Source organism: Gorilla gorilla, chromosome 4, assembly GCF_029281585.2.
Source record: "Gorilla gorilla gorilla isolate KB3781 chromosome 4, NHGRI_mGorGor1-v2.1_pri, whole genome shotgun sequence".
Classification (NCBI taxonomy): Eukaryota; Metazoa; Chordata; class Mammalia; order Primates; family Hominidae; genus Gorilla; species Gorilla gorilla.
In genome coordinates this window covers 123,199,762-123,216,185 of record NC_073228.2, presented here as the reverse complement: position 1 = coordinate 123,216,185, position 16,424 = coordinate 123,199,762, and the positions used below count along the sequence as shown (strand labels likewise).

Genomic DNA, 16,424 nt, shown 5'->3' with positions numbered 1-16,424 from the left:
GCTGCTGGTCTATTTTTTCAGCTGTTATATCCGCTTTTTACCCTACCCAAAGCCATACTCAGGTCCCAACTCCTCTTAAAAGCCTACTGAAGCCCACAGTGGACCTATACTTCTACAGTGAACTTGTGCTATACTTAAAGTTGATAATCTTGATGTTAGTTGTCTTTGAGGCAGCTCCATAAGCTATTTAAAACACAAGATTATACCTTGCATTTGTTTTTTCTCCTTTCTAGAGCATACAATGCATGCTGGACACTTTCAAAGCACTATATAACTAATAAAATAATCATTTAATAATTTCATAATACTGAATTATGATAGCATATAAGAATAATCTTAATCTCCTCTTCCCCAAAAAGTACCTTACAAGAAACTATGTACATAAATATCTGCTATCTTCAAAGAAAGAAAACAAGACAAGAAAATTTGCATGGCATCTGCAGAACCGAGGTTAGTAATTTTCGACAATCTATAAAACTATCAAGTTTACAAAAGTTCTGTCAGAAAAGGAGCCAAGAAAAAAATAAATCTGACAGCTGAAAACCTTCTGTTTTACAACATGCACAGAATGGACGCACTTCCTTCGACATCCTTATAAACAGAGTGCCGAGCAAATGCAAACATCCCCGGTAGAAGTCCAGTGGACTCCAGACTTAATTAATGGATTGTGCTTATCTTTACAGAGGCAACCTTACTAGCCACCTATCAACCCCACCACAATTGCTTTAGGAACTATTAATAAGATGGATTGAACAAAATTCCATTTCAGTTGATGGCACTTCCAGGGCAAGCAAGACACCAGCAGCGGCTGCCCACTGTAAAAGAGGTGCAATCTCACCATCCTCAGATTGGAAACTTTGTTTCCTTTAAGTTAAGAACTAACATCCGGCACTGGACCACCTGAATATTTAGACTAATAAATCCCAGATGGGAATTCCAGACACCTCTTTGCTAAAGACATGCAGGCGATAAACATTCTATTAAGCAAGTCTCCTAGGAGTGAGCTTCCCTTCAGAGACTGTTTTCATTTACAGCATACTGTGTTTTCTAAAGCCAATTTGGGATCCCTCATTGCACAATGTGTAATTCATTTTGTCATCTGTTTTTTAATAGATGAAATTAATCTGTGAATGTAAAAAGGTAGCACCTTAGTTGTTCCTAATATCTTGTTATTAGATCAGAGAAAGACAAAAGTATACTATTTGGCCATAGCCCCAAATTCTGAATCAGCCATCCAGTATAGAACCAAACAATGTATGCGCTTATATTAAGCTATATCTTAATATCCTAGATATAATAAGCATAATTTATCAAGCACCTATTATGTGCTAAGTACAATCGTAGGCACATAATAGAACATACCTCTACTCTTACTACGTATCAGCATAGCGGTGTTTTCTAGCTCATGAAGTGCTGCTGCATACGTTGCCACTAACCCTCAAAACAATCCTGTAAGGAAGGTATCTTGGGAATAACTAACTCTGTTTGCTCCTGATAAGGATACAGATCCTCAGAGAAATCAAGTGGCTGGCCCACAGTAACCTAGCTAGGATTGAGTGTGAGCTGAGAGTAACTGTGGGTCTTCTGACCTCACTCCACGCTATATTTTCTCTACACTATGGTGTCTCTGAGCACAGCACAAAATTATACTTCAAGGCAAATCTGCCATATGCCCCAACAGTATAGGAAATAAGAGCCAGGTGGCCGGGCATGGTGGCTCATGCCTGTAATCTCAACACTTTGGGAGGCCAAGGTGAGTGGATCACTGAGGTGAGGAATTCGAGACCAGCCTGGCCAACATGGTGAAACCCCATCTCTACTAAAAGTACAAAATTAGCCGGGTGTGGTGGTGCACGTCTGTAATTCCAGCTACTCAGGAGGCTGAGGCAGGAGAAGTGCGTGAACCAGGGAGGAGAGGTTGCAGTGAGCTGAAATCGCGCCACTGCACTCCAGCCTGGGCAACAAGAATGAAACTCCGTCTCAAAAAAAAAACAAAAACAAAAAACAGCCAGGTGTGGTGGCTTATGCCTATAATCCCAGCTATTTGGGAGACTGAGGTGGGAGGAACTCTTGAGCCCTGGAGTTTGAGACCAGCCTGTGCAACATAGCAAGACCCCATGTCAAAAAAAGAGAAGGGGTCAGGCAATAACAGAAGTAAGGGAAGTCAAAGGGTAGTCCTGATTGGGAAACTCTGAGCTTGGCTGACTTGGGGAAAGAGGGAGGCAGACATTAATAGAAAAGGGGAAGTCCAGAGGAGGAACAGGTGTGGCCAAGGGGGAGGGCAAGGAGCTCCACTTCACACGTCTAAGCCTGAGGTCTCAGCAGGGTAACTGATGTGGAATGAGCTTGAGCATCTTCTATCAGATCTGTTTCTCACATAGCCAGAGCTCTTCCAGGAAGCACTGGGTCTGCTATAAAGCCCACAGTCTTCAATGAAAATATTTCTAAAACAGATTATGTAGAATATCTACTCTTAACTACATGAAAGCTATAGAACATACTTTTTAAAAAAGACTGTTGTTAATCACACTGTTCTATAACATACATAGGAACCTACATTTGCTCACTAAATCTGCCGAATAAAGTTGTGCTTTTTCATTGCCTTTACACTCAGTTAACAATTTCTGCCCAATTTCAAGAGATAAGATGCATGTGATCAGGATTTCACATTATTTTTAAATGCTCTAGAAAGCCTGTCCCAATACATAGTAGAGCTACAGAATAGATGTAACTCTCTGAATATAACAGAGTCTGGTTTTCAGAGGTAAGGGAAAGGACACTGCATTCTAAAATCTGAAAAGTAAAATTGCATATAGTTAAAACCACTTTTAAAATTATTTAGATGACCCAGAAAGTTCAGTACTACCTACATGGTTTTGAATATACACAATACTATATCAGTTCCTCTAACTGTAAGTCTATATTTCTCTATAGTGGTCAGTCAGATATTCAAGTTCTTCCTTCATAATGATGACAAATTCATTACAGCCCACTTGCCTGGTCTTCTAAACAATGTGCTTCCCATTCTGCTGATGGTCAGAATCTTTAAAACTCATCCACTTCACACATTTTATGAACAGGTAGCAGTTACTCTTTCAACATAAGCAATGCAGAGTTCCTCCCTGGTAATGAAGTGGCTGAATATGAATGGGCAGGATTTCCTGACAACTGTCTTCTTCCTCAGGGCCAGATGTCACTTTTTATTGATAGCATCTAATATCCCCTCTACAGTTTCTAATTGGAGGTCTAGGGAATGGGAACTAGGGAGAATCAAAGGTTGTGAAGGAAACCAGGGATTCACTGTCTACTCTAAAGGAACCTGTAGATGTCACTGTTCAGATGTCATCTTTATGTATTTGTTAACTTCACAAACATTTATTGAGCACCTACCATGTACAGGTACAAGGTCAATGATGTAGATATAACAGCCATGATATCTGCCTTCACAGAGCCAGTCATGGGTGAGGGTGGGAAAGGGGTTGGAGGAGGAAACATAACATACTAATTAAAATATAGTACAATAAGTTTAATAGCAGAAAAGCAGGAGGTGTTATGAAAACTCATAGGAGAAGTACCTCAATCAGGCCTGAGGGAGGGAGTCGTGAAGGAAGGGTTCCTGAAAAAAGTAACGCCAGCCAAAGAAGAGGAAGAGAGGGAGAAAAGAAAGAAAAATGCCCCCAGGTAGAGAATAGCCAGTCAGAAGTGAAGGCTGAAGACCAACGGCTATGATGGTTGGGTGACCAATGGAGATTCTTTGAGAAAGATAACTTAGTAACATGACTAGAGATAGCAGCCAAATTGCAAGAGGTTGCAGAATGATCTGGTGTTGAGAAAGCAGAGACAGCACTGGTGGACTATTCATTCAAGAAATTTTCCTGAAGGGAGTAAGTTGAGAGAGTACCCTGAGGAGAAAGCATTATCAAAAAAACCCCTGCAAATTTAGCACAGCTTTAAGTGGCTTTGAGGAAGGAATATGACATTCCCATAACTCTCCCATTGGCCAACACCAAATACGGGGAAGCAGGATGACACCCAGCTCTTACAAAAACACATTTGCAAGGATTTGCGTGGACTCTGACATGGGTTTGAATAATGCACATTTAAAAAGATAAAGTCAAAACCTTCTTCATGTTCAGTGGCTGGTGCTGATTCCGCAGCTCTAACCTAAAGGGGACAACACAAGGTGTTATCTCTGAGAGGCTACCAAGCCCCAAATTATGCTCTTAGCAGTACAGGAAATACTATCATTAGAAGGGTGATACCTTGGGTTAAACTCTGATTTTCTGTTCTACCATCAGGTTCTTTTAAAAACACTAAACATCCCTTGGAGGAAAAGCCGGTGGATGACTAACAGCTAAGAGTAAAGAATTCACTCATCTCTTTGTTCCTTCCCTTCAGAGATGAGGACTAGAGGGCACCCCAGATAGGAAACAGAGATACAGAAATTAAGGCTGTTACAAGGGTTGGGAGAAGAATGAACACAAACTTGTCCCATTCCCAGTTCTGCCCTGGCCACTAACCCCACGCCTGCCTAAGACCAAGAAGACAAAGAGGACTGAATATAGCCAGCAGACAACTTGCAAAGCAGAAGTGAGAGTTTCAAATGATTAGGGTTCCTTCTCTTCAGTGATGCAAATTTTTTTAAATGATGTAAAATACTCAGAACTGTTTTGACTGAGATTTCCATCTCTACTTCTCTAAACAGATTCAGCCTCTAAAGGCCAGGAACCAAAAAAAATGACTTCCGTGAAGATATGATTTCCTTTGATGTGCTTCCAATCTGTGGGTGAAAATTTTGGTGGCACTCTTATCCCGGAGATAGCCAGTCTTCTCATCTAAGGCAAAAGCTGAAATCAAGTATATAAATGAAACTATAAAAGGCTCACATCCATAAATACGGTATTTCTGAGACTGAGCAAACACAGCAGTGATAGTTGAAGTCAGATGGCTTATAGCCCGAGGATCGTAAGCTGGTAGCCTTGGGACCGAATCCAGCTCATGTAGTTTTTTTGTTTGTTTTAAGTTTTTTAACTGAACTTCAATGCCTTTAGATGAGACCTGTTGTTTCTAAATTTACCACAGCTCTCACGACTTGAGATTGTTCACATAGAGCACTATTTACACATTCATATTACTTGCCTGGTTCCTGTGGACATTTGAGTTTGGGACCATTGACTTATATAGACTAACATTAAAAACAAATAAGCAACCTCTCACTTAGGTGGAGTTCTGGTGCTGTTTCAGAGCAGAGCGCTGGAGGGTTATTGAGCAACAGGATCACTGAAAAACGATAAACCACAACAGTGTGCAACACCATTGTAATCAGATTTAAAAAAAAAAAAAAAAAAAAAAAAAGCAGGAGACCAAAAACACCAGTGAAGCTCACCAGCCCTGAATAAAAGGTGTCTACGGCTTTGAAACCGCTTTATAACAGAAGTACCTGCCAGGAGTCACTGAGCTTCCTTCATGTGCACCGCTCCCACAATACCCCGACATCTGGATGTCCCAGAACACAAGCCTGGCAGCCAACATCCAATTCTGGTTCGGCAAAGGAAACGACCCCTCTATTCGGTGAACTAAGGCCATAAATGCACTATCTGTGGTATCCAACTAAAAATACGCAACTTGGTGCAATTCAAACCGCCACTCAGCCAGTCCAGCCACTTGGTGGCTATTTAAGACATCTGCAGCACATACCACAGAAACTGTGCCATCACCTGTCTGTTCATATGTCCGGATATGGAGGACCAAAGTCCCCACCCCTACCCCCACCTCAGCTCTCCATGACACTTCCTGCCACACCCTGCCCAGAACCCAAGAATCGGAAAGCTAATGCTCAAAGGAAGGTTTCGAGGTTGCCTTATTCAATCTCCCCATTCCTCAAACTTGTTCACAAATGAGAAAACAGGCCCAGCAAGTTGATATGATGAGTATCTTAAGAGGAACTATTAATAGAATTAAATCTCCAGGACCTCCATGGTGGCCTCAGGAGCTCAGGGCTCCTTTCTGCAACCAGCCTCCCGAGAACAGGGCATGCCTTTGGGCACAGTGGTCCTCTGCAGCCTAGCCCAATGTTCCTGAATCGAATTTCTATGACCCACATGGGCAGTCTAGCTCACTCAAGTTCCTTGTTAGGGTCTCGGTGAAAGCCCCCCTGGTAATAAAGGGTTCCTCTGCTCTGGCTGGCCCCCTGTGCGTATATTTCCACACATTTCATGTGGTGGGGAAGACTGGCTGGCTAGGGACAACGCTCTGGAGTTTGGAATCCGATACTCCAGCCACAGATTTCATCTAAAAGATAAATGGCTACCTCTTCTGCTCCAACTGACTTACCACAAGATGGTGTTTTCTTGTGTCACTGTGACTTTCATTTTCACCAGCCTTCTGAATGTTGCCCCAGCCCCTTCCCCTGCTCTAGACAGCCATCCTCCTGGAGGACTCATCTAGAGAAAACTAAATCAAACTCTCTATGACTGATTGCCCCATTTCATTTATTTGTGTGCAGCTTCCAAAGCTTTACATTATCCACAGCCCATTTATTTCCATTAAAATGGATAAAATAATTAATCAAATATGGTGATTAAGGTCATAGTTATGAAATGTAAGGCCATTCTTTGCAGAAACATATGGCCTTATTAAACAGTTTTTAAATACAAATTATATTGGACTTCAGTGTTTTATTGGAGCATGTAATTACCATAGATTGAAGAGCTGTCTATAATTAATTTGCTCCACTTCTTATTCTCATTGTTCAACTTACCAAACCTACTAGTACCTTGGTGATGCTTTATCGACCTCTGAGAATCCCTTTGTGATCTGCAGTGCTACTGTGGTTCACAAAATCTGTGTTCTTGCTCTCCCTGATAGCATCTGACATTTGTCATCAGGGGTTGGCAATCCCATATACAGGGCCCCATTTACTACATACCATAGCCAGTCACCAAATTAGAGAAACTCAGTTAAAAAAAAAAAAAAAAACACCACAAGAGGAGACCTGTGTAGTAGACATCGTGGCTGACCCAACAGCATGTCCATTTCTCTCTCCCTGGGTAGCAATCCTGATCATTTTAAATAAATCACAGAAATCCCATACCCCCTTGCCATAGAGTGACGGGTTTAGGCAACCCAAGCCTAAGCCAATCATCACAGCAGATGCCATAGCCAATAAGCTGGTCACTGAGACATCAGAAATGTGTTGGGGGCTTCTGGAAAAAGTCACTTGCTTCTCTGACACAACCACAAGAAGCCAGTTCTCTCTCTCCTTCTGCACAGTGTATGGTGGATATGAAGTCTAGAATTGCTGTAGAATTTTATCAACATCAGAGATGCCAATTCAGGATGAAGCTCAATCACAGAGGGCAGAAAATGGGGCCTTTTTTTTTGTTTTAAGAGACAAAGTCTTGCTCTATTTCCAGGCTGAAGTGCAGTGGCACAATCATAGCTCAATGCAGCCTCAAATTCCTGGGCTCAAGACATCCTCCTGCCTAAGCCTCCTGAGTAGCTGGGACTACAGGTACAAACCACCATGCCAGGCTAATTCTTTTTTACTTTTTGTATATATAGAGTCTCAGTCTCACGATGTTGCCCAAGCTAGAAAATAGGTTCTTGACATCACTGAACTGCTAAATCAAAACTTTGTTCCAGTTACGTGAGCCAACAAAAAAATCTCTTTTGTATGAACAAGTCTAACCTGGGGTTTCTCTTTCTTGTACAGTAAAAGCCACAACGGATGTAACATCCTGGGCAGCTAAGGAGGAATAGTGCATGAAAATTTCTAATCTTGCTGCTGGCTTTACAACATTCCCAACACCTGAAGGACAGTGAGTGAAGGAGCCCAAGGATGCACAACTGATCAATGCTTTTGCCCATTTCCTCAAGCCTGCTGTCCAACAAAGGCCAGAGGGTAGCCCGAAAGCCTCCTCTCCAGCAGGGCCATGTCTGGCCTGTCTGGTGACTGATAGCAGAGAGCAGAGTCCTAAGGCTGGGGAAAAATGGGTGGATGCTAAGACACCACAGAGGCACAGATGGGGTAGGGGGTCTGTAAGGTAGGACCTGGGTCCCTGATCTTCCTCTCCGACTCACAGCTTGGTGCTGCCCTACCCTCCCTGACGGGGCTTCCTGATAATCCCCATGTGAGAATATCCTTGTCATACTGGGGGTGGCTGCCTGCCTGACAGGAGCAAAAAGGACAAGACTTGTAGGGTGTGACTAGGTGCTGAGAAGGTGTGTGTGTGTGTGTGTATCAAAGTTCCAGATTCCAATCTGGAATAAGGAGCCAGGAATGAGGATGTCAGGTCTGCCCTGGGATCTCTCCCAGGAGCTGAAGGTGTGGTGAGGAGCTCAGGGGCACATGTGGTGAAGGGGAGGAACATTATTCAGCAGTTAGCAGGAGAGGGTCAAATCAGCGGAAAGCCCTGGCCTATTAAGGTCTGGCCAGATTTTTGTCTTAGAATGTGCTCAAAGTCCACCTGCGGCTCCGCAGACAGCAAATTGCATTTCTGCACTTCTACTTGGCAGTCTTACAGCTGAGATGCTGAATTCCAACAGAAAGATTTTCTGGAAGCTGGGGAAATCAGTTAGGGTGTTAATGAGGCTTTCTTTGGTGGCAACTTTAACTGAGCACTCTCATTCTCCATCTCCCACATGCAGCAAATGCTGTAATGCTCCAGTTTAGATGGTAAACAGGAAATGTAGAAATGCTTCTTGTCAAGCTTTCTTATGGCCTACTGCTCACGGCAGCCCCGCATTAATATCTGCATTTCTGCATGTACTTTGTTGTCCTATTAGCCTTGACATTTTTTATTTTATTTTTTTTTTCTGGCTGCTAACTTCCAAGCACATGACCCTGAGTTTTGATAACGAAATTACCTCCAGCAAGCACTCATTCTTAGCTTCTCATCAAATCCAGCTCAGATAGCTCCCCGAGGAGCACCACTCTCCTAAAAATAGAAACCAAAAGACCACAGAGGTCTATGCCCTCAGGTTCTAGTGACAGGCAATTTTACTGAAAGGAGAAATGATACCAAAGGAAGCAAATCAATGCTAACCCTAATGGCTCAAGCTGGTGGGATGTCAAGCTCATTTATAGACAACATATACAAATAAACATGAAATCACCTTGGTTGGCAAAAAAGAAATAGTGCTATATAAACAAATGCAAGTGCAAGATATGATGATGAGGTAAATCTCATATAGTCTAGAATGGGAGCTCTGCTATAAGAGGAAGGGAAAGAATGAGGCAAGAGAATTCAGGATGAGTTCTCTCCACAAGCAAATATTTCATGTCACTTTGTCCACTGGATACAGGCTAGGAGACAATTAAACAGGAGACAATGCCGATGACAGCACAAAGTCATTTTCTTCTATACTTAGCACTGGCCTGACTTTCATCATAAAGTGATATTAGAGGATTTGGCCTGTGTCCAGAGGACAATGGTCACAAGATCTAAAGGAGATAGAAGGGGAAAAAAAGGCTCGAGCTTATTCAAAGTAAAACAAGAAGACAATAAGTATTGGGCCAAAATGGTCCATGTTAAGCTGTACTTGGTGGCGAGTTCACATTCTCTCCTCAACTAGTAATCCTGTTTTCAAATTCATTTTAAATAACATTTAATATTCAGTCTTACCAACTTTCAGGGTGAGGGGGTGATACTGAGAATGGGGTGATCAAACTTCTTAGGACTGTAGAAATTTTATATTTATTATATCCAAATAGCTTAAAAATGAATGCAAATAAGAAATAGGGGAGGCTTTATGAGACTGTAGGTTCTTGTGCTTCACAGCTAATGGGCAGAATACCATTGGGAAAACCTGAAGGATTTATCTCCATAGCAAAACAAAGCAAGGCAATATTCAGCAGAGTATTTCTCTGAAATAAGAAGTCTAAGCCTTTCTGTGTTTGTTATGAGGCCTCTATAGGTAGACAGAGACACAGCAGGGGAACATCTAAGATGAACCATGTTGAAACACAGGTGCTGGAGGAGCCCACAGCACTTTTCTTCCTCTCAGACCACTGCATTTGGAAGTCTACAGCTGCATGTGGTTATGTATTCCCCAGGGCAGGCAGGGTGGCTGGAAGAGTGCCGGAGGCAGGAGGCAGGTTTTCATCCCAGCTTTCACACCATAAGGCTGGATGATCAGGGACACCTGCCTTGATTTCTTTGGCCTACGTTGCATTTGTAAATAAGAAGATTGGACTAAATCAAATGGCTTCTCATCTCATGCCCAGTACAAGTCAAACTCATTATAACTGTCCACAAGGCCCCACCATCTAGCCCCTCACCACCTCTCTGACTCATCTCTCCCCCTCCCTTAAGCCTCTGTACTGTTTCTGGAACACGTCAGCCCATTCTCACCTCAGGGCCTTTGCAGCCGCTTGCCCTCTGTTTGGAAAGTTCTTCCCCCAGGATATCCACATCTGGCTTCCTCACACTTCTCAGGTGAATCAATCACATTCTCAGTGAGGATTCACTCACAATTGCAACCACAATTACCCACCTCCACCCCCTCACCCCCTGCAACAATCCCTATTTCCCTCTTCAGCTTGAAAATATCTTTTTCTACTTAGCACTCGGTTCTCCACTTATTATATATTTTACTTATTTATTTTGTTGATGTTTATTGCCCACACCTAGAATATCAGCTCTCCAAGAGCAGGGATTTCTATCTGCTTTGTTCACTGCCTTAGTACCTGCAAGGTGCCTGGGACATAATTCAAGAAGTATTTGCTGAATAGATATGTCCATGGATGGCTGGAAGGGAGGGCAGAAGGATTACAGACCTTTACAATGTCTTTGGTCCGGGGTCTGTGGGGTGTGGTGCTTATGGTCAGAGCGCTCTCTCTGCCATTGGGATGGACTCTGTAACCACATGACAAAAACAAGCCAGCCCAGGTGAAACATAAAGGGCCCAGAGCGAGATGCGGTATGCTTTCACTCCACTGCAGAACCTCCCAAGCACTGCTTCCTGCTCGCTCCATGCCTTAAGCTGATGGACATGTACACCCAGCATTCTCAGCAGTCATGCCCTGGACTCCAGACACTGTCTATGAGAAATTCCTTAAATTAATGTCATTTGGGGAGAGCACTCACCTCCTCTCTCTCGTTCTTCATTTAAAATTCCTAGGCAAAAGAGAAGTACGTTTCCCTATTGCCAGGATATCACACTAGAGTTTACCCTGAATTGGGAAAAGGTGGTGATGCTCCCACAGGCAATTCAGCCAGTTCCACTAGATGGCAACATGGTCAGGATGTGCTGATATCCAAGAGTGAAATTTACCAGGAACAGAGTAGACAAGCTCCTACGCGCCACTCTGCCACTACGGTTCTCAGCTTGGCACGCACAACCTTGCCTCCCCTTCACTTCTAGCCTGGCTATTTTCAACCACGAATTTACAGTTCGTTCTCAAATGGTTCATGCTTACCCTTGAATGCTTATGACTTAATCACTCCAGCCATGGAAGCTTTATGTACACGTCTTTCTGCCAAAGTACGCTACCTACCCTCCCTTTGGAACTCTACCCAAAACTCACTTCTTCCACAAAATCCTCCCAAGCAAAGCTGGCTCTGATCTCAACTCTATATATGCAATGACATACAGTCACGGACACATAACCATTTTTTTTGAGATGGAGTCTCACTCTGTCACCAGGCTGGAGTGCAGTGGTGCGATTCTCGGCTCACTGAAATCTCCACCTCCCAGGTTCAAGCAATTCTCCTGCCTCAGACTCCCAGGTACACACACACACACACACACACACACACACACACACACACGAAAGGATCACATGCACAGCTCTAGGCATCTAGTAGACAAATGTACATTTACTATAAATGATATGCAGGTGACCACATTCCATACAAGAGAAGTCAGGACTCTATGAAATAGTATTTATTGGCTGCCAAGGGTTCAATAATGGACCAAAAGACTAGATATACCAACACCCACCTATGTCTTCCAAATTCTAGTTTTTCCCTAGTATTAAATTTAAGCTCCAAAAAATCTGTTGAGCAGAACAATTTTAAGTAAACCTAAGCAAATATTATACATCAACTTGAACAAAAGTGTATAAATACCAATATAACTTTAAGGGCTACTTAAAACACTCTATTCTAATCCTTGATAACTTTTTCAATTTACTTTAAAAATAAAATTAAGTCTACTTGTGGGAGCATTAAGTATGGCTAAAAACAAACCTAAGGTGTTATTTTAAAAGTACAAAATGCTTTATATGTAAGGTAAACTGTTTTGTTTTTTTTTTTGGTTGTTAGAGAAAATGGCAACAGCAATATTCAAACAATTATCCAATAAGAGAATAGAAATAAACACCCTTGTGTTTACGGGTTGCCCCACGGTGTTACCACTGCTACCAGACCACTGGGAACCAGAGGTGTCCTACAGTTAATAAACGCATGGAAAATGTAAAAGAGAAACTCTGAGTGAAAAAAGCCATCCAATCTTTTCAGAGTCCCATCTCTGAAACATTTCAAATCTTTATCTGTTTACAAGTGAAACTGTCTACATGCAAACTTTAAATGCCATTTTTCCACCCACAATACTCATACCTCTCCCTGCTTAACACTGGTTCCCCACACCCAGAGCCATAGCAAAACAAAACAAAACAGTGATTTGTTGAACACAGTAGCTCTAAAGCCACGACCAAACATTATTTCCTTGGAGACAGCAATACTATGTTAGTCATCTGAACATTTTACCAGATTTCAACAAAGACATTATATCTAAACATATTCTGAAGGCCGTTTTAACTCACCTAGTTTCAGCATTTTCTCCCCGTGTGCAATCAGAAGGACAACTTCACAGTATCTTGGTAGAGTCATACAGACTTGAGGAATGCATGCAACCACCCTGTTGACGTGTACACTATGGAACCTGCATCACCCTCGGGGAGACTCAGTCCTTCTCAAGAATAATTCAAAATAATTTATACTATTCTTTTGAAAAATCTACCATAAGCTTACCACATAAATGCACAGAAGGCACTGGTCAACTATAGTCACTTTGAAAGTTGTCTTGCTTGTTATTCTGGGAGCTAGGTTTCGTCACTTGTAGTGGAATGCATTAGGTAGCCTTTAATTGTGAGTCCAGAGAGGTCTCCACATTCACAACAGGGATAGACTGGTTGCTGCCTGCACTTGCTCCCTGTAAACTACAACTACATAGAAATGCAAGATTACCTGTGACAAGCAAACAGGAGTATATTCAAAATCAAGCAGAAACAGGAAGTGTAACGTTTCAACATGCTAGAAAAAAGAAACAGATACTTAGAAAAAAAAAAACTAAAAAAAAGGGAGAGGCCCCATTCACAGATGCCTGAAAAAAAGAAAATAAAAAAACACCTCATTCCTACCTGTATAAACATGAACGTCTATTAATAATACGTATTGCTCAGAGGTGTTTCTGTTCTCAGGAGAACTAAGAACAGAGTTTGGACAATATTGCTACTTAAAATCATTAGCCTTTTGCTTTGGAAGAGTATATAAGGTTTTCATAATGAATGTAAGTGTGAGTGTATCCAGGCACACACAATACACACATGTACACATACACATACATGCATATATACAATCTAATAGTTTCTTTAGGAGCCTGTTTATTTACCTGGGCATTTGGCAGTCATTGCCACCCACAAATCTTTCCTTATCCACTCCCCCAAGTAAGATTCAAGTGCACCACTTCTAAGAAGGCTTTTCTTGGGTGATCCCAATTAGGTATGTATGATCTCAATCTCTTCCTTTAGCCCCTACTGCACCTTGGTTGACCTTTCTTGGTAACACTTTTTGGTATCTATCACAGCTGTCCTTATATTATCTTCAGTTGTTTATCTATCTTACTCTCCCTACATGGTAAGCTTCTTGATTTTATTTCTATACTCTGTAGCAATAACATTCTACCTTGAAACCACCAAGCACCTAGCAAAAAAAGTGGAAGGTGATGGACAAACTCTCCAAGGCCTGGTTCAGAGTCTCTTTATGCCACCTTCTGGTCATGTATACGTGCAAGTTATTTAACACCCCTGAATAATTTTGCACTTCCGTAAGATGAGAATAACATCATCAATGTCACAGAATTGCTATTAAGATTTAACGAGAACCACGTGAAGCAAATAACATATTGCCTGATGCACATAGAGTTCTCAAGCAGTAATGAGCATTATTATTGACCTAAATTAAAATCAAATGCCCAATACTAATTTGGGAAGGAGGCCAAAAGAGATACCAAATCAACATCAATTTACAAACATATCTCTGTATTTATTTTCTTTGGCCTACATTATCATATGACTAACTCATAGCGATATGACACTTACACCTTAGAAACAATATTTTTGTGTTCTTTTGTGTTATCTCCCCAAATTCTGACTGGTCCTTCATGCCACGAAAACATCAGGGACTAAGGGTCAAAGAAGATGTCAAGAGAAAGCTCTTCCTGGAAGTGCAGGACCCTAAATCACAAGGACTTCCCAGGCTGTGACTCACTGGCAATTCCAAGGGTAAGCTACAAAGAGCAGAAATACTGCATCTGAACAGTGGAACAGGCCTCTCACATTTCCCTAAAATGTGACCTCAGTGGTGGCTGCATGGCTAGGTGGTCACCAGGAACCACTCTTTGCAGTTCTGCTGGGGGAGGATGGGGCAGTGCAGTGAGGCTGCACGAAGACAAGGCTGGAGGAAGAATCCTGCAGTCCTATGTGAAAACAACTGCCTTCATGGCATCAGAGCCCTTACACATGCTCCAGGCCCAGTCGGGGAGGCACCAGCAAGGTCCCAACACCAGGCAAGGGCAGAGGACATGGCAGCCTCATGTATCCAGTGGGCACCTCTACACCCAGCAGGAAACTCCTGGTTTTGGAGACAGCTCTCCAAAAACAGGAGAACAAAAAGCAAAGCATCTGCACAGGCATTTCCCTAAGACACTCCTTTTCTCTCACTTGAGACTAGAATGCCCAAGATATCCCCGGATCTATTCAAAGTGTGCTGTTTAAACCAGTCCCAGCAGTTAGCATCCTGCTTATCCTACTAGATTTGGGAAGAAAGAAGAGTCATCACAGACATAGGCTAGAGAGCAGGGAGATTCTCAAGTAAGTATTTGTGAAGCAGTCAAACCTTACAGAATAGCCTTATGTTTAAAAAAAAAAAAAGCTAGTATCTCTTTGTAGATATGACTATGCACAGCACTTCCATGCTTCCCTAGGACTTGTGAATTAAGACACTCTAGGTATGTTCAGAGATCAACATTGTGATGATTGCCCAATGTGGATGCATCACCCATGCTTCAAGGCAAGGAGGAGAGAGGAGGCAGCCAGGACTTCCAGCCCTACGAGCCCTGCCTGGTGGCCTAGTGGCTGAAGAATCTGTCCAGGCCTAGCTTTGTGAAAGCAATTTGTGCTCAGGAATATAGTTGGCTCTTGGCCTTTTTCTTGGTGGGCACAACTCTGCAGCAGAAGCGCAGGGCTAATCTGTACCCCAACCCCTAACCCCCAGCCCCTGAGAGTGCAACTGGCATTGACAGTCATAGAGGTAGTCTGGAGTGTCACAGTAATACCAAATAAGCTGTCATTAGGGAAGTCTGCGGCCATCTTATCTAGTACTTCTTCTCTATCTGTCTGCAAACACATGATGGTGGCCATGAGAAAATGAGATCCTTCTCTTCCGTGTGTGTGTACTCCATGTTATCTCCGCATCTCAGAGCAAGAGACTATCACTTACATCATTTCACTCTCCCCACACCCAGCGAAAGTGGGTGGCAATCCCAGTTTCCAAAGCGAGTGTCAGAGCAGAGAGGTTAAGCAGCATATTCAGCAGGACCCTGCACAATAGGGCAGGGCTGAGAGGAGAGGCCATGAGGCCTAACCCCTACCCTCCCAGAACAATCTCTAGACACACATGCTCTCGCTGGCCTAGTTTCATCAACTGCTTATCACATACACCAAGAAAAATATTTCCTTTATAGCTACCCACATCCTTATCAGAAACACATTCAACAAAATCATCAAAAGAGTGATGACATTTGTGTCTGCATAAAAAGATACTTTCATTTGTTTATTTCATCTAATTCTACAGCCTCAGACAGAACTGGAAATGTCTACAAAACACCTTGGCCTTTATGCTTTGGCATTCCCAGGACGTTCCCTAATCCCTAGTGCTTAATGTCATGGCTGCCAAGATTAATTTCATTTTCTTTCTGTTCAGCCTTCCTCTCTTCCCACCAGTCCTCTCTGTACCCTCCTCGTATGCTGAATCCTGCCCATGCTAACTCTTTCAATGGCCTGCCTAAACCATGGCGCTAATTATAGCTTCCCCCTCCTCTATTCAACTTACTCCTCTTTGTCTCTCTCCTCTTCTTCAAAGAAGAAAGAGTCATTGGTGAAGCAGGGAGGAAGGCAGGCTGAGAAGGAATTATTCCAG

General features: G+C 42.6%; 1 protein-coding gene across 2 annotated transcripts in view; it reads right to left on the bottom strand.

Moving 5' to 3' along the window:
* The window catches only part of TNFAIP8 (TNF alpha induced protein 8), a 128,449-nt gene that overhangs the window by 50,820 nt on the left and 61,205 nt on the right, over positions 1-16,424 (bottom strand). Inside the window, exon 1 of one of the 2 annotated variants that reach the window (XM_004042390.5) lies at positions 12,770-13,226. The exons of the other annotated variant lie outside the window; for it this stretch is intronic. Within the exon in view, the coding sequence (XP_004042438.1) occupies positions 12,770-12,836 (67 nt within the window). The 5' untranslated portion in view covers positions 12,837-13,226. Of the gene's footprint in view, positions 1-12,769; positions 13,227-16,424 lie in introns of those variants that run through there. 2 annotated transcript variants of the gene reach the window in all.